The sequence below is a fragment of the Falco peregrinus genome, chromosome 2 (assembly GCF_023634155.1).
Source record: "Falco peregrinus isolate bFalPer1 chromosome 2, bFalPer1.pri, whole genome shotgun sequence".
Classification (NCBI taxonomy): domain Eukaryota; kingdom Metazoa; phylum Chordata; class Aves; order Falconiformes; family Falconidae; genus Falco; species Falco peregrinus.
This window is the reverse complement of record NC_073722.1, coordinates 26,993,249-27,014,783: the sequence shown is the minus strand read 5'-3', so window position 1 is coordinate 27,014,783 and position 21,535 is coordinate 26,993,249. Positions and strand designations below refer to the sequence as shown.

Genomic DNA, 21,535 nt, shown 5'->3' with positions numbered 1-21,535 from the left:
AAAAAGGAATCAATTTTATCATTTACTAGATTACTTCTACACTGCAAAATCTTTGTAATAGCAGAATATGGCTGTTCAGGTAGGAAAAGTGTTTCACTGGAGTCTGCATTAATCTGCAGTTGGAATGTACCCTTTTAAAGATCCCTTGGTCTTATTTTTTAGAATCCTCTGCTACAAACAGAACAAGACTATTCTCAGAACATGACATCCACACATTTTTGTGTGTGCTATACCATGAAAAAATACCCTGAGCATACACATTTGTTGTTTTCCAGGATTAGTGCCGAATTACAAACACAAGTCAAGACCACATATTCTAGTCAGCTTTTCTGGAAATTAAGTAGATGTGACAAAGAGAAAGCTAATCAGGAACAGACAGGCATGACAACCAGGAGGCTGCTTTCAATTATTTTGGATGCAAACACTACACGCGAAGCAGGGACCTACTATGCCAAGCAATGTACAAGGACAAACTTCCCTAGCAACAAACAACTGTTATAATCCTGAGTGTTTTAAGAACTATTCCACAACATTGAAGCACATCTGGCTTTTATTTGATACACTGTTCTAGCAGCAGCACAATTTGGTTAATAAACGACTGCCTGCAGCCACCTGTAACTATCTGCTATTCCTCTTTCCTATCCTCACCCTTTCTCAACCGGGTTTCACCTGCCGATTACAGAGCAACATCTGTGGTTGTTCCCCAACTAAGCTCTATCAAAATCACATAAGCAGTTTTAAACATTTGTGTAAAATCAAATAATCTTAAAAGGCTCAGGTTCAGGAATAACCTCAGCCAATCTAAAAAGGGAGCAATCTATTGCAGCAAGGGCTAACAGCAACAAGCAGCGTAAGACAGACCCTCAGATGGCCTTCAGAACAACATATTTTATTCATCTTAATTTATTATTTCTGTAGTGTTGAGTTCCTTACCAGTATCCAATAGAATTCCCTGGTTCCTATTCTGTTCAGATACAACATTTTTAAGGCAGAGACAACCTCTTACTATGATGTTATAAAACCAAATATGGGCAGGGCATCTGCAGGTGACAAGTAATTCATACTTACTATGATAAATGTATGTTAAATTGTGTTGGTAGATTACTACATAAAGATTACTATACTGAGCTAAAGCACTACATCCTATCCTAAAGTCATTAGATCTATATTACTTATATAAATTGCAATAATCTGGATGTCTGCACAAGTACTTAAAACCATTCCCATCCTAAACCATTTTCAGTCTAGAGTAACAGGTATTGCCATCCAGGCTAAAGTTGAGGGTAGAAAAAAGTGTTTGTGTGAAAAGAAATCAGATTTTGATTATCTTAAACATGCATTGGTCAGTAGTCAACAGTCCCAACACCTGGTAGGACTGAGTTGTGTATTCATCTTTTGTTTAAAGTACATCTTTAAGATAACCATCACTTCTCCAAAAAAAAAAATCAGCAATTTATTCAAACTCAACTCCCGTAGCTCTTTCCAAAAAGAACAGAAGCTATGTGTGACCAGCAAAGTGCATTTTTTTCTATCCTTCTACTCATTTAAAAACACAGCAGCTGCAACCTACATTTAAAAAAACCTGATCTGTACAGTCATTTAAGGTTTTTTATGTCATTTCTCAACAAACTAATTGATTTTAGATGTACTACAAACATGCACTTTAAACTACAATTGTTAGCACTTCGCCTATATCGACATGTCAAGGTTCCAAGCTGTTATAAAGCTTACCTGAACCATTCCAGCTTTACTCCCCTGAAGTAAATTTCCATTTGGATTTTCCAGTTATCAAAGATTATTTCAAGAAGTTGCCTCCGTCATATTTACCACTTCAAGGGAAAAAGGTGCTGGGATCCAAGAAAGACCTCAATGCAGTAACTGTCATGTCTAATTATACACTTTGGTGCAAAACTACATACCCTTCGATACCCTTTTGCCCACAGTATATACCAAGTAAGTATATGTGCTTGACTAAGAATTTTATCTTTTAGTATTATCTTTAGAAACAAGTTTAGGGAGCATTAAAATATGAGAAGGCTGAATATATTTAAACTGAAATAAGTGATCTTTATCTGCAAAACCATCAATTGTAGCAACTCCTCCTAAATGAAATACTCACACTTGCCATAGAAACTGTGTACTACCTTGGCATGCAATTAGCAATTATCAGCCCATTAGCTCTTTCCAGTTTATTCTAGAGTTTTATTCACTTAAACTACTTACTTTTACCCTAACAGCAGCTTTATAATTTCACAGAAGCAAATCTGAATCCCCATCATGTAATGAAATTTCATGTTCTGGGGTTTAGTGCACCTGCATATCAGGAATATTCAGTAAAAGCAAATAATCACCTAGAAAAACTAGGGGAAAGTAACTTGAAAAAGATCCAGGCAAGTATAAATGCATTCATTTTTTCCAGCTGAGACTTAGTGAGCCACTCAGAACACAACGTTCTGTTTCATACAAAATTAACTAGCCAGCGGGTGGGAATATCCTCTTTTACATTTTAAACCAATCCAGCAGATTAACTGAGTCAGGACCAGTTACTGAAGCAGCTTGGTATGGAGATGTGAAAGGAGGAAGGGGGGGGGGGGGGGGGGGGGGGGGGCGGGGCGGAAGACATCCAGCAAGCAGAAAGGAATAGGCAGAAGAAAACAGCAACTTCTTGAGCTAATACAGCTACGCTTTTAAGAACCACTATTCCAAAGAATGAACTTGTCAAGTGACATCAAAACATTACATTCATGTTTGATTTATTGGTAACATGACAATCTGTATCAGCTATGATAAAAGCTTCAGAGAACTTACAAGTGATAAACAAAACAAGACAGTCCAATTCAAGAAAATATAAACTCTCTGATAATGGAAAAAGCCAAACAGATGTAAATTATTTCAAAAGAGTAAAACTGAAATGGTTCTGGTAAGCATTATATTTTCATAACAGCACGGAACCTTTTTATTTTGGTTTGGGGTTACCTAAGGGGAGATAATTCTGTTTTGCTTTTAAAAAAGCACCTTACAAAAGTATGAGGTTAATGATGCACTATTTCAAGAAATGTAAGTCACAACACTCTCTGTTAAGCAGACCTTTAAAAACTTGCACTTAGACTTATCAAAAAAGCAACCAAGACATACAGCACATTTGGAGGGTTTTTATAAGATTTTTCAAAAAATCTGAAAGCCTTCAGTTAAAAAAAAAAGAACCATGTGATCAGAGTCTTTCATACAGAGGTTTTTTAAACTGTGCAAAACAGTGAACTGTAGTATTACTGATAAAATGCAAAACTAAGTCTTGAGTAGAAAGTTTCTTCCAAAACTTGACACTTACTAACATTTTATGTCAAATCATATGTATGAGACCACAACTTATGTGATGTAAGTCGTCATTGCATAAGCACTGGGAAATATTTTTCTATTTTACATTGTAACTCCACAATGTTTTAACATAACTGCATTTTAAAAATTGGGTAATTGTTCAAAGGATCTACACCTGAAGTCATGAAAGATCACTTTCAGTACTATGGTCTAAATAAAACAGGTTCTGTTGTTTCCTTAACACACTGCTTTCATGTTAAACAGTTTTATTCCAAGTTAACGGGACTGGGTAAAGCAGAGAACTGTACACATTCTAAGAGATACCGGGAAGTCTAAAACGAATTTTGCTAGTTTGTGTATTTTTAACAATGGCCTTAAAAACAGCTTTACATACAGAAAAATTGAAACTTTAATGCCTAACAGTGTAATTACAGAAAATTTAATTCTCACTCAACCCAGTAATAAGAACTACAAAAGGAACAATGAATGTATGTGCATTACAAAGGAACTGAAAAAAGTCGGTAGTGAAATGATGTATCAGAAGGTCCAAAGAAGAGAGTATCTTCAATGACTGCTATACTTCATTCATTCCCCAATCACACAAAAATTCAAAACAAATAAATGAAAATGAAGCATTACAGTCACAGAAAGTTCATACAGAAAAGTGGGAACTAGGAAACATCAACTGCCCGATTTTATCATTTAAATGCAATATACTGAATGGTTAAAATAAGCTTATGGTATTTCTAAGCAAAGGCCTTTTGTGCAGGTAGTAAAAAAAAAAAATTTAAGTGCAGAGGCTCTACAGCAAACAACATGAACGGCAAGAACTTTTGAAATTCTTTTTGTCTTCTGAAAACACTGTACATATTTAAGTGCAAAAATTTGCCACCCATTTTCACATGCTTTGAGCAAGTAATTAAAAACCTGCAAGGAACCTATTAAAAAAAAAAAGTCTCCTACATCATAAATTTTTAGCTACTGAAAATTACAAAGCAAGTTACAACATTATAGGTGCACCACGTAATACCTATATCATTAAAAAAGCCCCCAATACATTAATGTGAACTCTGAACCCTAACTGGTATATGGAAAAACACTCCACATCAATAAAACCACCAAAGCTACCTGGAAATAAGTTAATTGCAACCATACCACTTAAATGGCTGCAACAACAGTATATGAATTACTGATTTAGTAAAGAACAATGCATTGATTTTTCAACTGCACAACAATTTTGTCAAAAGAAACAATCTGCATGAGTCAGTATTTTTATAAAGTTTTACTCCAAACATTAAGCACTATCTCTGTGTTACGATCTTAGGTCCTACCTTAAAAACATGCTGTCTTATGTAGGACATGCAGCACAGAAGAAACAAGATTCATGTGCACTTACAGGACTAAATATTAAAATCTGGTTAAGTATTAAAAAATAAATCAACCTAATCCTCATCTGGGTTCACAAGTCATGCTGGAGATGGAAAGGAAAACAGACATTAATTGATTGAAAAGGAAAAGGCTGTTCCTTACACTACGATTTCCATGGTACTATTCTAAATGTTCTCCTGTTGAGATCTGTTTCTACTTCCCTGTACTATCTACACTGCTACAACCATTAAGAACACCTTGCTCTGATGCGCACGTAAATATCCAGCAAAACAGTCCTCTGTGTTTCACCACACTGATGGCATAAGGAGCCAAAGTATCAGCATGAGAGAAACAAAGTCGGGGCTCAGTTGGAAAATACCAAAGATGAACAACATCAAAGATTAGGCACACAACACTGAAAACATGCAATTAAGTACCACAAAATGCAAAATGTAAAGACTCAAGGTACTTAAGTATATTTACAACATCTGCATATTTCCCTGTATTTGTGTAATAAAAGAAAAACAGTTTGCATTTGTGCAATTCACTGCTAGTTCACAGCAAGGAGGATGATTTTTTCATTGTACTATTAGAAGCATGCAAAAATTCAACTGAAACACTAAAGGGAAAGAAAGCCCAATAAAAGTGCTTGTTGCAGCCATGGAAGAGTATAAGGCTTACAAGATAGGCATCTCCACAGAACTATCAGGCAATCAAATTAACACTGGAGTAAGGATGCCATTTCAGTTCCTTAATTTAAAATAAACCTACTACACTTAGCCAAGGTAACCTCTGCATGCAGCTACCAGAAAAAGGAGAATTCACTTCATACTGCTTTTCAGAGGAAGAAAGGGATTAAAATGCAAAATGCATTAATTCCAGCATCCAAATTAAAAGGCAAAATTATTCATTTCATCTTAAATTTGTAGAGTAACAGCACATGGAGCTGTCAATGCCTCTTTTTAAGAGGCTCACGTCTAGTCTGCTACACTTTTTTTATAGAATGGTATTTTATGCCATTATATTTTCCATTAAAATCAATACACATTAATAACCCTAACACCGACAGTTCTATTAAAAAAAAAAAAAAAAATCATTTGAAAAGCAACCAAACTCCTTTTCTGAACAGATTAAAAAATAGTTTGGGTTTTAAAATATTGGAAGTAGCCCACAGAATCAACAGCTTTCACAAAGAAGCCATTCTTTAAAGAAGAAACAAACATGAAGTATATAAGGAAGTTTTTCCAAAGCTTCCTCAAAAGAAATTTACAATTAAAACAATCATTTTGCAATCCACATATATCAAGAGAACAGCACAGTACTACAGCTAGGCAGCTGCTTGACCAGAACATCTTTTAACATACCTCTAAAAGATGATCATGTACTTGTAAAAGTAAGTGCAACAACCTGCCCATTATTAAAAACTTAAAATTTAACAGCAACTGTTACAGAGTTTAAACTGTAACAAGTATTTCATGTCCTGCCATGTTTGAAATACTGGCTGACAAAGTAATCACTGTCTTCTGATAAATGAATCCCATTAATTTTTTATTAAATTATTTTTATTACCACATTTCTTTCTCAATAGTGTTATCCTAGATTCTCCAAAGAAAAGAAAAAAGATCACCTCTAAGAGTAAGACTAAATTTCACTTTATCCACACCTCTGGTTTCCACTTACTTCCCTATTCAGGGAGGCAAGTCCAGATACTATTGCACATTTACTATGTTTATACAACACTCCTCACACCGCTTCAGACTTCGAGTACAGCAGCACATTTACTATTACAGGACTGTTATGTTTGTATTCACAAACTTAACCAAGTTACCTTCAGTGGGGCTCCCTCCTAAATACCCTTTATGTATCCCTCTGCAACACCAGTCCCTGCTTCTTCACAGGGTTTCTGCCAGAACCTATACTCATTACTCAAGTGCATGTCAAGTCAAACTCCCATAGTTCAATACGTATTCCCAACCGACCTTTCACAAAACATTTTCGAGGAAAGTTGGTACAAAGAGCACTATTTGTCACCTTCATGCATTTTTGCATACGTATAGCAATTTTCATAGATATATACAATGCTAATATTGCCCAGGAAGTATCAATCACGATTTTTCATTCCTCTATGAAAAGTTTCAGTGTAAAACATGCTTATTGACTGATGCTCCGCTGTTCAATTGAACCAGTGTTTGGGTGTGGGGACCTTTTGCACTCCGATTTTTTTTTTCTATGGGTTTTGGGGTTTTTTTTCATGTTCATCCCCATGCCTCCCAGCATTCTCTGTATTAAAAGAATCTATATTCAGCAAGTACATCGACAAGTTATTCTTCCCATCCTGTCTCCTAAACTCTCAAGGAACAATTTTCCAGTAACCCACAAACCTACTCAGTTTCTATCACTTTAGTTTTTCTAGCTTTACAAATAGAGTTTAGCCTATCACTAGAAGAAGGCTTCTTTTTTTATAAAGAGAAGTTGTATTTTGCAATATTCAAGCAATTAAGGAGATTGCTACATATGCATACTTAGCTCTGCACAATGTATATGAAAGATTAAGTATTCACTAAAAAAGTGAGGTCATAACTCCTGCCAAATAGCCACCTGTGATGAAACCAGATTAGGTTCAACACATCGTAACAGGTCATCTTCTACAAACAAAGCTCAAGGTTCCATACTTCATTAAACAGTCAAATAAAGTGTTATTTTAACAAGTACAACAAACACAAGTTTTTTCCCCAATCCACTAAGACTGTTATTACAACAAAAAAGGTTTTTTTTCCCCCTTGCTACACACTAGAATAACTTCATTTTATCTTCGGCAGTCACTAAACATTTACATTAAATTTGTTTCAATAGTAACAAATTATTTCTTACAGAATTACAAACAGCAACTATTCTTGCTGTATTTTTTTGCATTTAAAATATTCCCAAAGACATGAGAATGAGATGCTGACTTTTGAGCTAGTCCAGCAAGCCTATTCTTGATTAAGTTTTCAGCTGTGTTAACAGTGAAAACAAGAAAAGTACAAATGCCTACAAATTTCATAAGGATCCTTTCTACCTACTATTTCTGTATTTCTATTCTTGCAAAACATGTTTCTCTCAAGCCAATAGTTGTACCAATACCTTGACAGCTCCAAGAAGCTGAAAAAGCTATTTATAGATAAAACATAAACAAATTTCACGCATTAAGCCTCAAGGTTATAAAGGCATTGTTCTAGTCGTATACTATTTAGTCAATGTGTACTTAACACTCTTTAGATAAGAGTAACCTTGAGCTGTGGTTTTCAGGGATTTCACCAGTAACCTTGACTAGCGTTCCCATGGTATCCTATGCAGAAAAACTTGATTACACCATCCTGAATTGCATAATAAACCTAAATACGTTTATTGTCCAGGCATCTGACAGTTTATCTACTCTGGAATCAATGCTATTCAAGATCCTTTTGATTAGGAAGAATTGTTGGCAAAACTGTCAAAGGAAACTAAGTTTTGAGTAAAAGGACACAGAAGTTAAAGTGTTCAGGGTACTCTGGAAAAATGAGCTCATTTCAATATATGACATGATACAGCTCAGTACCAGGTCAAATACCTAGGACAAGTAAAATAAGCACAATCAGCCTTAGAAACAATGATTCTGAGAAGAGCCTGAGAAGGAATAATGTATAGAAAAACAAGTGTGGCTCAACTGGCTAACAGGATAATGCAGCAAACAGTCCTTTTTTTTTTGTTTGTTTTAAAAATGCGTGGTATGATTATAGGGAGGCAATGTTTATGTTCAACCACGATCTTATCAAAAAATACTACACCCAGGGACTGCGTTCACTTTTCCAAAATACATATCCCAAAAGATCATGGAAGAACTCTTGGAATTCTAACACATAAAAACATGTCTTATCAAAATAGATTTGGATTCAAGTCTGTTAATTTTAGCACAATTTCTAAGAATCCATATAGGGGAAGTATTGCAGCTAGAAAGAAGAACTCTAGAAGACAAATACAGAAGACCTGAACTCAGAAAACAAATGCAGAAGACAGCCTCAGCTCAACTCAGACCAGATGTAGGTAAGTCCATCTAACCACAGCAGCAACTGACAAAAAAAGTCTTTCCCACTGCAAGCCTAAATAATAGCAAGCGAAGAGAGATGCATCACAAACTAGAAGTACCAGCTTTGCAAAATGTGTCCACCTAGTAGTACAACTCTCAGGAAATTCTACAGCCTGTGTTGCACAGATAATCAGAGTATGGTAACCTATATCCAATACCAAAATACTTAAAAGTTTAGCTGCATTACGACACATCAATGTGAAATTACAATAGATCTACTGGAGAAAGAGACACTTCTATTTTAAAAGCAAATTGGAAAAGAGTGGACCTAACACGACAAAAGATTTAGGTTGGGAAGCTATCAGCTCTGAGCAGCAGATCAATTAAAAAACTTCTAACTTATCAAACTGAGTCAAATTTAAGATGCTTCCAATCTATGCCATTCAGTAAGTCGGGAATCAAATTCATTCTGTCCTCAGAAAAAGTGAATTCTTCCTGCCCACATGTAATCTTAATTTTTGCTTACATGCCACTAACAAATGTCTTAATTAAGACGGAATAAGAGAACAACCAGTAGTAAAAGCAGACCTGAAGTTGCAAGCACTCACATGTATTTCAAGTGTATTTAAGACCCACACAACTCTACGTAACAAAAGGAATGCGCATACACATTCAGCCAACTGTTCTCGGATGGCAGAAACGTTAAAGTCCATCTTCAAGACCTACTAAAACATTAAGCTAAATACTAGCTCTGTTCAGTTTTCTCACAGTTTTTGTTGTTGTTTTTGCTTTTTTACAGAATTCACAAAACCTGAGTATTTTCCCCTATGCTGGTGGCATACCTTTACAGATGCTTGATTCACAACTAAGACTGAGTCTACATAAACTGATGTTCACTTATCAAACAGTAGCCACTGAAGCTTTTCCATAACATCTCAACGTCAGTGGAGGAAAATGCACAATAGCTTAACGCAAAGTAATTGGAAACAAAACTGCTTCACAATAGAAATAAGAACAGGGGGAAAGGGGGCCAACGGGAAAATCATTACCAGTTTTTTGTTTTGGAGCTGGGAAGGAAATATGTTTAATGAAAATTCTGCACGATAAAGTTTCCATAACAGCAGACAAACATCTCCTGTCAATTTACAGTCAAACTCCTCCTGAGAGCATCAAGGTCAATCATCACACAAAAAGCAACACTAAGAAATAACAACCGTGCAAACAATGAAAACAAATTAACACATAAGACTCTTCAATCAAACTGATAGAATTTGCCTTTATCTGTTCAGTTGAATGGTACTTATGACTTGAAATTGTGGGTTTAGTTTAACTACACAGCTTCTATAAAGAAGAGACTAAATCTAAAAAAAACCTACTGAAAACTTGGCAGTTAACCACTGTCACAACTTTTTCAGAAGGCTACAGAGGACTTGAAAATGATCAAGAACGATTAATTACACTCACTCCTTTCCCCAAGAGCAAAAACAACTGCAGAATTTAGAAAGCTGAAATCCAAGACTGAGAACTACGGTATAGTATAGTATATACAAGGTATAAGTCACCAATGCTATTAGGCAGAGATTAAAGACAGGGCAAGTCACATACCAAATGAAATAAAAATCTAGGTTTTCAAACCTATTTATGGTAACCAACAGCCATATCATGAAGTGCGATAGTGAGCAGTTTAACTACATTAAAAATAATTCCTTAACTCCTTCCCCTGAATCTATGGAACATTCTTAAGCAGGGAAGTGTTAGGTGATAAAATTATATGCTTATTTAAATCAGCCTAAGCCACTACCCAACATCATCACAGTTTTACCCTGCTCCTGACTTTACAGTACTTGAGGCTAAACTTCTGAAGCGCCTTTGGTTAGCTTTTTCAAGAGAACATAATTTGCCTTCCTCTATATTATGTTTTATGGTCACATTTAAGAGTGTATCAGCGAAACGATCCATCCCATTTGTAACATAATCCACCCCGCTATAGCTGAACATGTAATGATGTATTTCTTCCATTACCTGTTTCTGAAATGTAAGCAACAGGATCCCGCTTTCGAACTTTACCAAGTTTTGAAGGAGCTGGTTTTTTCTCAGATGTCTGCTTGGGTTTTTTTACTGGCTGTATCTCCTCTTCTGAATCTGCATTTTGACCACAACATAAATGTAGATTTTCTCCACATACATACAGGCTTTAAGTAACAGACGACATAACATCAGTTAACATGTGTTCACATATATTCAACTAAGTGAGAAAAAGAGCACAGCTTTGTTTTTCACCCTCAGCTAATAGCCTAGCCATCATTTATTCCAGCATATAAACAAGTAAATGAAAATTTGGTCAGAACGCCAGTCCAGACAGCAGTTTTTGTTTACATAACAAGAAATACTTTGGTATGTATTCCAAGAACTGCTATGCCTGTATAAAAACCTTTCCAAAAAGGAATGTAACTGTCAAGAGAACCACAGATTACTAAGAAAAACAAAAGCACACACAAACAACTACAAAAGTCCAAAAATCATTAGCCTGATTGAATTTATATGGTATTGTATTATACTATACTGGTATACTTACACCACTGTGGATTATGTACCCCAAGATCCAAATGAGTAAGCAGGGCAAACTGAGGAAGCTGAGATAACTAACAAGTGGAAGAGAGGGCTACCCTGACAGCCTAGTTTCCCATGATAAACACTAATAAATATATTTTTTAAAAAAAAGAAAAAGAAGAGAGGAGTTATGGTCAACTGACTCAAGTTTCATCCTATCCCCACCTTGTCTGTCTGCGTCTCCACCCTCCCTGCCAAAAGACAAGACAGACACACTTTTTCATCTTCAAGAACTTAGAGCACTAGTTCCTCTTTTCTTCTCCTCCTACTAAAGGGCTAGAATTTGCAAAATCTCCAGACAGTATCAACAGTTTAAAGGTAGCAGTCGAGTTACATATTACTTTTGCACTCTCAACTTTTAATGCAGCAAAATTTCTACTGCTGTTCCTCACTGCCATATAGGAACTTTTTATAGAACAGTTTAAGGTTTGAACACATTTTTCTTTACACAATAGCATTATTCTGACAGATGTTTGTGTGACCATTTTTCTTCTACAAGAGAAGCAATCCCCTATTGTTAAAACTGCTTCTAAAAATTCAAGCTGAAGTCTTCAGCAGGAGTCAAAAATCATAGAAACTCCTCCAATCTTTTCTACAGTTCCACAACAACTATTCAAGATTCGGAATCCAATCAAAGAGGGTTTAAGTGACATAACAGCTCAGAAAGATTAAACTAGAAATTCCAAGCTTTTAAATTAAACAAACTTCACAGGCAAGGACTTGGGTGGAGGTTTTTTGTTTGGGGGCGGGGTGCTTTTTGTTTGTTTGGGGTTTTTAAAGGTGTAAGTGCTATAAAATGGATCTCCTCTTATTATAATACTCCAAAGAATATTTTTAGAATGCGATGGCAGTACTTTGAAGTTATATTCTCTGTGTTCCATACTGTAAATTTAAAACTATGGGATGAACAAATACTAGATTTTTTTAATAGAGAAAGACACATATGGAAACACAAGTTTGCTTTTTAAAACAAATCTCTTGGTTACGTTCACACAATGCAGAAGAACGTTGTATTATAGTGTATGATCAGCCTCCTGTACCCAGTACTGAATGTTACTTATCCCTAACAGAACTGGAAACCTAAAACTCCCCACAATTTATATATGTTTTCATAACAAAACAAGAAAAAAAAAAACACCAAACAAAAACCATCGAGTTCTAGAGTTTTGATAGAAATTGCTATCTGAACTTTTGTTTAAGTTATTTTGTTGAAAGTTACTTCCTACTGTATATTACACACATGGCACACGCTGCACTCTTATTAATCGAAAATATTTAGCTATCCAGCAATAATTACTGTGACAAAATGTTTTTAACTGCATTTACAAAAAAACCCCATACAACACAAACCAACGACAGCTGTCTTTCTGATGCACCATTTACTTAATCCACCCTGAACCCTGATGCAAAGAAGCATTCAGAAACAACCACGAACACTACCTGAATCGTAGATTATTCTTTTTTTCTTGTTTGTCCGCTTTCGTTTGGAATCATCTTCACTGGATGAATTATTTACCTAAGAGTAACAGTCCATTAATTCAACCAGTAAACAGGTCCTACCAGCTTTTACTCAGTTGCACATTCAACTTTGTAAGCTTCAAACAAATTGTAACAGAAATTATTTATTTCCCAATATTACATTTACAAAGTCCTGTGCTAACTCATGGGTGGGAATGGGAAAGGTGCAGGGCAGAAGAAACAGGAAGAAACTGCAGCAGCAAGTTAAACATGCTCCAAGCAAGCCATAGATGATTATGTTGAGAATAAATATTCAAGTTTAATGCCAATTAAAAGTAAATCAAACAGATTTTCAAGCATTTCCAACTTTTAATCCAAAAAAGAACCTGCATGATGACCAGAAATAGTGGTCATACAGGCTAATAAATCACTTGTATCGAATCCAGCTTTCACTTTCGGTTTTGTTCTGGATGTGGCTTGGCTGTAACCACCAGAATTTGACACAACTTCAGAGTAAAAATATAGCCAATTGAAAAACGAAAAAACCCACACACAACAGCTGAAGCTAGATTGATTTTCTATTCAGCGTCCTGGTTGCTTGCAGCTTCTCTCATTTGTTAAGCAGTGCAACTTTAAGAGACTGCACCACTGGTCACAGTTGACAAACGTGCTCCACCTAGGAGCAGCTAGTATTAAACTGTCTCAAGGTAATACATATATATATTCACATATTTTTTCAGTTTATAAGTTTTAAATATTTAGAAAAATCACAAGCTGCACAGATAGGAAGCTTCCTGGGCCTAACAAACTACCAACTATGCTTATTTTGTAGTCATGGGCAGCTGCAAATGCTGCTAAAAATACATTTCTAGTTAAACATAACTACAAATTTTATAATCTACATTCAATTCTAATCTTAAACCTGTTAAATCCTTCATATAATTTGAGAATTGCAGAGTAGAAATAATAGGTCACACAAGATTAACAATTACGTCTTTCAGTTCCACTGAATGATACTTTATTTTCACATTGAAACAACAAAATTATACAGCCAAAATATTTAAGTAACATTTTTCTTCTTGATTGTGATGCTTCACATTAGACATTCCACCCTATTAGAAATCCTTCCATTCTGCAAGTGATTTTAAAGCTCTTTAGCCACTCCTTTCTTTTTTATACGGTTCAGATGACTAACATGCAAAGTACTCTGAGACTAGAACCCTATCTAATTTTAACCTGTCATTTGTAAAAATTTGGTCTTTGCAATGGGTCTACATAAGTGATCCTGTCCAAAAAAAGACAGTGTTAATGTTTCCCCCACAGGTGTTAAAACACCTGGTTAAAAAACTGGTCAGAGGGCACCTGCAACACAGACTTTACCTTACTTTAAAGCATGACATCTTTATGATATGCCTACATCTACTGTATATAGCCCTCAATCTTAATTAAATGAAAAGTTAGATAAGCAGAGCTACTTAAGAGAGTTGTGGGCTACAGCTAAAATAACTTCAAATACATCAGACTGTTCCCACATTAGCGCCTAACCATAACAACTTCTACCTACCTCTGATTTGCCCTACAACCCAAGTATTTTTAATAACAGTAATTTTCTTCACCACCTATAAAGTTTTGCTGCTACAAGTTAATATTAAGTGGTAGTTTCCTCCCATGCCTGTAGAAACAACTGTCATATAGTGCTTCTCATACACTCAAAAAACAGTCTATGACTTCAAAGAATCTTAAATACACAAACAATCCTATATCGGAGAAACCAAGCATTTCAGATACAAGAAAAACAAAACTAACCTTAGACTCTTTTTCCCTTTTCTTCCCACTGGAAGGTCCTTCACCATTTTTAATTTTTTCACTCTTTTTCAGAGTCTCACATTCTTGTCGCTTTCCAGGAGGTACAACGCCAAAGAATTTCCGGATATCCTAGTAAAAGGGAAAGCAGATTCATAATTTTTTAGACAGAGATAGCTCTTAGAAGTTTCACGCTACAAAACACCAATGCACTTAAGTTACTTTCTTAACAGCTCCATTATAGTATTTCTTGATATTGACATTTTGTTTACAATTAAGAAAACAAAGCCCAGCTAGCTAAACATAGCTGCTCAGACACCACACCATCTTTCTCTTGTCTTTGAATCGTGAAAACAAAGGTTTTCTCCCTCAGCTGGACATCTTCACCAACACGTGCTTGAAAACAAACTTCCACTAACTATGAAATATGACTTAACACAGATACATAACTAGAATTCTTTTTTTTTTCCAATTAATCATCACAAATCTAACCCAAAATATTTTTATAGTTAAAACTATCAACTCAGCTATGAGGTAGGGTCCAATGTAAAAAGACAGAAAAACACCAGGAACTAGACACAGTCATGTAGCAGGACATATTGTATCCTCCACCTGCTCATAAGTTTAAGACAGTAACTCTCATCTCACTAAAAAAGTTAACCAGCAAAAAAACAGATTAAAATTTAAACAAAGAGAAAGAATATAATACAAAGAGCTCCAAAAGGTCTAGTCTGTAAACTTATTTTATTATAAAACTACAGTACAACCATAAAAAGCTTTCTAAATACATAAGATCAGCAGCTGAAACTTCAATATTTTTTTTAAAAAAGCACTACCATATATAGAAAACCAAAACCTAACTTCTGTTGAAAAAAAGCTAGTATTACAGTTTTATTAAAGACATCCAAAAAAACATGTACCTGCTCAATATCACTACCTCCAGGGGTAGCAGCCATTTTAGAGAAAGTTATTCCATGTGGCCTAAATATATATGAGGTAAAGGGTGTGGCCCAGGGCTACATTCTACCCAGCTGATAGCTATTCCCCATCATAGAGTTAATCTCTGTAGTTTCTGATTACTACAGGGACCTACAAGCAAAGCAGTGAATTTTTAAGAAATCTCCATAAAACTCCAATGGACAAGAAGGGGTGGTTCAGGCTCCTTTTCTCTCACCCATCAGGTCCCTGGAGGTTTTAATTTAGGTTATCAGAGCCTGTAAGACCTAAAATCAACGGAATATGTAATTTGCAAGCAAATGCAGCATGTATAGATTAATTTAGTATACTTAGCTTAAACCAATTTTCAAGAATCAGAACGGTTATTTCCTGTAAAAATCTAGACTGTTTTACCTGCATATATAATACGGATTCAGCAAACACACAATGGGAGACTGGCAAGCATTCTTCCTCAATGAGACTTCACCCATTTCCATCTCTGGAATTTACACCTTGAGGCATATTTTTCAACACTTTGCTATTTTACATGTACTCCTACAATATAAATGCAGTACTATAAAAGCTCTGAAAATCTGACTGCAGATAGCTAACAGGTTTGAAGAAAGCATCTATTTAAAGTGTCAAAGCAGATTAGTGGACTTGGTCACTCAATCGTTGTTACTTCTTTTTAGGCTTAAGTTAATGTAGGCAACAAAAACTGATTAACAAGTCTTTTATGTAGTAAAATAAATGCTTACTACAACACTGCAAAATAAAGTGGCTTTTGAAGTTTTGTTTTCATTTTTATAGTTGTTAATTTTAAGCTTAAAAATCTGGAGAATAATTAATTTTAGATCAGTAGTTAATGTTCTATTCATTCCAGCATTTTAACTGAAAACAACTAGAAAGTGAGGTCTCTGCAAACACCATATGCAATAATATATATTTTTAACAGATTTACACAAGGCAATATCATCATATCTTGGTTTATGAAATGCAGGCTTAGTAAAGAAAACATATGAACTTGACCTGTCTCCCCCAGCTTCTTCCACTATTTTAATATCACAGTTCTGAACTGCTAAGGCCCAAATTATAACATGTGAAGTATTATTTTCTGCCTTATCAGCTGTCATGATACCAAGTCAGCTCTTCATAAATACCTTTACTGCACAAAATGAATGCCATAGCTATAAACCCTGCTATGATTAACGTGATATAAAGAGGACCTAAACTGCCACTTTAAACTTTTAAAAAATAGCATCTAATCAGGGTCAATTTTACAAGCCATCTTCCCCCAAATTACTTCATAAATACTTAAAATAAATGAGTGACAGCCAACTGCTACTATCTTTATAATGCAGGTAGTATTTCATTAGATTAACAGGTCACATGGGAATAAACTTTTTGGTTGGTTGGTTTTTATTCAAGGCAGCATCTTCTACCCATTTATGCACTATCCATAAAAATACTTTTTCTTTGAAAATACTGTGGTGATACAGCAACTAGATAGTCCAACGTTGCCTCCCTATGTTAACACAACTCATTCTATCCTCTTGATGCAAACTGCAATTCAGTCCTCAAAAAATGGCAGCTTTTTCCTTTTCTTCTGCTTTACATGCTTGTGTTAAGGAATTTTTCAGAAAATATTGTAAATGTCAGAGCACACAAGCCACCTAGAGGTTTCTGAATAAAAGTTTGTATTAGGGTAGTAAATTTTAATTTCCCATTGAGCCATCTACTTCTAGGTGACTAAACTATACAGCCGTAAGCTACAGAGGAAAACTGACAACTATGTACAATCTTCTTTAATCTTCAGAGTTATAAATCCTCCAATCTTCTTCAGCTATCCTGCTATTCAGAAGAAAAGGTAACCTTGTTAGCCACTGCTGGATGTAACAGATGGTGAATTCAGAATTGCTTGGGAAAAAAGTACGCCACAATGCAACAATAAAATTATCTTTCAGTGAAGCTTTTATCCAAGAACAACAAGACAGATTTTTTTGTGCCATTTATTAAGAGATGTCGGATAAATCCTTAATTCATTGCATAACTAATTGCAGAAATGAAGCAATGTAAGTACCTATCAGACTGATTCCCATTCAAGTCTGAAGACTATTTATAAAGTATTATATAAGCTTAGATCCCAGATAGGATGACTTGCCTCTATTCTGGGTTTATCTGTTTAACATACTCTGACTGACCACATTATCGGTATATAATGCCCTCCATATATATGAGTTCACCAGGTGGAAAAACTGCGTATGTTTAGCTTTTATCTGTGCTCATTCAAATGAGGACAGGCACTGGCAAGCTTCCTTCGAGGAAGCACATTCCCCCAAAAACCACAGGAGTCACCAGCCCTGTGTATCCTGGAGATACGCTCACCAGGCTGGCTGTCCCAGGTGGTCAGTCTCCTTACCCAGAAGGCTCAAACTAAAGAGGTAAGGCTGTCTTAGTTTAGCTCCACATGGGTGCCTGAGCAGCAGCAAGAAGACATGTAACTTTGAGCAGTTCCACCCAAGTAAGAGGTGGAACTAAGTAAGAATTTCCAATTACTCTCACTAAATTAGGGGGGTAATTGATGCATGGCATCTGAACAGCCTAAAAAGCTGTGTTCAGGTGCAGTGCACTGGTTTCTGCTGAGCTGCCTTAGGAATTGTATGATCTCAGTAATGGCTGTGCCATCTAGTTCTTGCCAGTTTTGACTACTGCTTCAAATCTTCCACGTTAAGCAGTAATAGAAGACCATAGCAATTAATCATGTCACGTTGCATGTTTTCTCTTGAAACATTTCTGTTTTACTGAGGGGAGTAATACAAACTGAAACCTGTTTGTTAGGTAGAACAAAGGGGTTTCTTAAAAGCGTTTGTCATGGTGACTTTGAAGACATTAGTAAACACACAGCTCAAAAATGTCAGTTTTAAGTAAAAATCACTCCATACTAGTTTTTTCCTCCATTTCAAAAGCATCCTGAACCAAAGACTAACTACTCCAACACTCTGATGAAGAATCATCTCAACCTAACCATAACAGGCACAGTGGTTTTAGAAGACTAATGTCCAGTAAGGCAGAATATTTTTCAAAATACTATCATATCATTCAGTTTGCACCTCAAAATACAATACAAGATAGAAAACTGAATTTCACCAACCTAGCTCAATGACTGCACTATAAAGTTATGCACCTTATTTCTAGGTATTCTCAAGTGTGTCCATGAGGGCCTCCTTGCATCAAAACAATCGTATTTATTTAGTCTGCCTATTTCAGTGCAAGTTTTGTGCAAACATCAGCTCTGACATCTTGTGTGTCCAGAAAAACTGCACTAACCAAACTCAAATTTAGGGTATCACTTCAGTGAAACCAGTAATAGTTGCTTGGATAACCACAGTACAGGTATCAGACAGTATTTTTCAAGTAGTATCACAGTTCAAAGTACACACCAACTGCTGCTACACCTCCAGCCATTTGAGTGTCTGTCTCAGCTACAGGCAACTCAAGTAGCCGCTACTCCCAGTCATTCATTCCTCAGTTGTACCAGTACAGCTCTCTGCTTGGGAACTAGGTCAGGCCACTAATCTAGGTAAAAAAATTAATCCCTTCTAGGACAAATTAGTTCACTGTGTAACTCTATACATATCTGCAGCTGAGATGCTGCTGCAGAACTAACCCAACAGGAGCTACTTATGTCTGGCACTACGTGAAAAAAAAGTCTGAAAGGGTATGATATTAACACCCAAGAAGCTTGTGCTGTCACTGCATACACAGAACAGGCTACACTGTTACTAGCATCACTATTTTTGCCTCTGTCTCAGCAGCTGCAGCAGTGATGGTTGTACAGCGTTTCCCTTCAGCACTGAAAAGGGAATTGGCTGAGGCAACTCATTCTCTCCTCAGAAAGATGGTTGTCTTCCTTCTTCTAGGAAAGTGCCTGACACTGCGCGATGCACAATGTTCAGAAGACTACAGAGAGGGAGAAAGCCTTTGTCCCAGGAAAGTGGGAAATGAGGAAGCAAGTCTTCCAGTAAGATCAGTTTTCTAAAGAGGTGATGGCAGGGGAATAGGAGAGGCTGACTTGTCCTTGTACGTAAATGTGAAGTCATCCGCCACTCCTAACAAATTATGAACAAACAAAAACAGTATCACAGTGTAATAGCTCCAGCATTCTTAGTGCTGGCAGACCTCTGTCAGTGCTGTGAAAGACTCAGATGGTATTGCCCATCATTGCTGAGCATCAGGTGTAAAACATGAATAAGGTCAAACCCAGGGAGAGTCCAAAACCAAAGTTGAACCTAACTGGCTTTGAACTGCATTTGTAGTTAAGCCAGTAAAACATCTGCAGAAGTAACAGAAACTCCACCTGAGTAGGAGCAAACTGATCTGAGCCAGAGATGGCACAGGGGTTACCATCTCTTAACGGCTGCGTAAGTGAGCAGCACTTTGGAAAGCGCACACACAAACACATACCTATTCACACTTACGAACCCTTTACAACCTAATGAGGGTTACATCCTTCTTTAATTATAAACAGGTGTCTACTTATAGACTTTTAAAGTTCTTTTTTCCCTCCTTGAGTTGTTTTCCTGCGAACATTGCACACCGCACAAGTCGGCAGCAGAAACGCCCTCGTGGATGCTGCTACTGCAATTAAGGGAAGAGTTAACACTTCAGCAGTCTGGGTTCAGAGAGGTTAGCTCGTCTGACCTTCCCCCCTGCACCACCACCCACCCCACCCCCAAGCCCACGGTCTGCGTCTAATTCAGCACCCGGTTTCGGCGGGGGGCTGCTGGCGAGGCTCAGGCGCTTCCCCCTCGGGCACAGGCACGACCGCGGGCCCCCCTCGGCCAGGGGCCTGCCTGCCTGGCACGCCGGGCCGCGGCCCCTCAGGGCGGGAGCGGCGGGAAGGGCGCGAGCGCGCGGCAGGGCGGACGGGCGGCCCTCCACGCGGCCTCTGCCGCTCCGCCACAGCGCGGGACCCCCGCACCCACGGCCGCCCCCAGGGGAGAGGGCGCCGGCTCGGCCCTGCCGCGCCGGGCTCCGGCGGCCGCGGGGGCTGCAGCCAGGCGCCGGGGAAGCCACCCATCGGGCCCCGCCGCTCGGCGGGACACCGCGCAGCGCTCCCCGCCCTCCCCACCCGGGGGCGAACGGCGGTGCTCACCATGCTGCCACGGCGGTGTATCTCGCTAGCGCGGCGCCCGCGGCCCCATGCCTCCCGCCTTCGCGCCAACTCCCGCAGCCCGGCGCGCGGCGCTGCCGTCACAGCCGCGACGGGCGGGGCGGTGGCGCGGCGCGGGAGGGCGGGGGGTGGCGGGGGCCGTCCTGGGCCCGGCCGCCGTGATGGGGTGGGCACTCCCGCCGGGCTTTGCCCGTGTGTTCGCTTTTGCTTCCCGTGCGGGCCGCTGCGGCGGGTCCCCGGGCCGCGCGGGTTTAACGGCCGCGCTGAGCCTGGGCGGGAGGCCTGGGCAGCGGCGGCGAGCCCCGGCCTGTTAGTAACGGGAGGGGGTATGGCAGCGCGCAGCAAAATGGTGGGCTCCTGGCTGGTGTAGCTCCGCGAGGAGCGGTTGTGCCCTCGGTCAGCAGGCGGGGCGAGCTGACGGGCTGGGCTGTGTTAGCAGGCGAGCGAAGAGCGCCAGGCCTGTGGGCGAGGTCCCGGGTGTTACCGCACGGAGGCACGTGAAGCGCCCTGAGCCGCGGGCAGCTGGCAGCACCGCCGCGCAGTCACCGCGGGTGGGGCCTGAACCGGCGCAGCGCATAGAAACATCTCCCAGTAACAAACTGGCGCTGGTCCCTTTTCTGGCTGGATAGGAAGCTTCAGGCTTTAATTCCTCCGTGGTACTGCCTGCCGTGTATTAAAGCTCAGGAGAGCTCGGCGCCTACGTTTGCGGGCCCCTAGAGAAACTGGGAAGTTAAGCTCTGTTTTCACCTGCTTATTGATAACTTCTAATCAGTTGCTAATGAAATCTTGTATGTTTTCTTCAAAATTTTTTCCTCTTCTTGCTGAAC

General features: G+C 38.3%; 1 protein-coding gene and 1 long non-coding RNA gene across 3 annotated transcripts in view; one reads left to right on the top strand and one right to left on the bottom strand.

Annotated features, from left to right (window-relative positions):
• Positions 1–21,137, bottom strand: part of RFC1 (replication factor C subunit 1) — a 43,004-nt gene extending 21,867 nt beyond the window's left edge. The window contains exons 1-4 of one of the 2 annotated variants that reach the window (XM_055797219.1): positions 20,691–21,137; positions 14,603–14,731; positions 12,779–12,854; positions 10,751–10,870 (exon numbers count right to left, since the gene is read on the bottom strand). In XM_055797219.1, coding sequence (XP_055653194.1) covers positions 10,751–10,870; positions 12,779–12,854; positions 14,603–14,731; positions 20,691–20,693 — 328 coding nt within the window. In that variant the 5' untranslated portion in view covers positions 20,694–21,137. Of the gene's footprint in view, positions 1–4,646; positions 5,117–10,750; positions 10,871–12,778; positions 12,855–14,602; positions 14,732–20,690 lie in introns of those variants that run through there. The other variant, XM_055797220.1, reaches the window with a different exon arrangement.
• On the top strand, positions 1,217–10,739 carry LOC114013805 (uncharacterized). The gene is made up of 3 exons (XR_003557012.2): positions 1,217–1,953; positions 8,627–8,745; positions 9,528–10,739. It is a non-coding gene; the product is annotated as an uncharacterized LOC114013805 (long non-coding RNA).
• Positions 21,138–21,535: the final 398 nt, after the last annotated feature.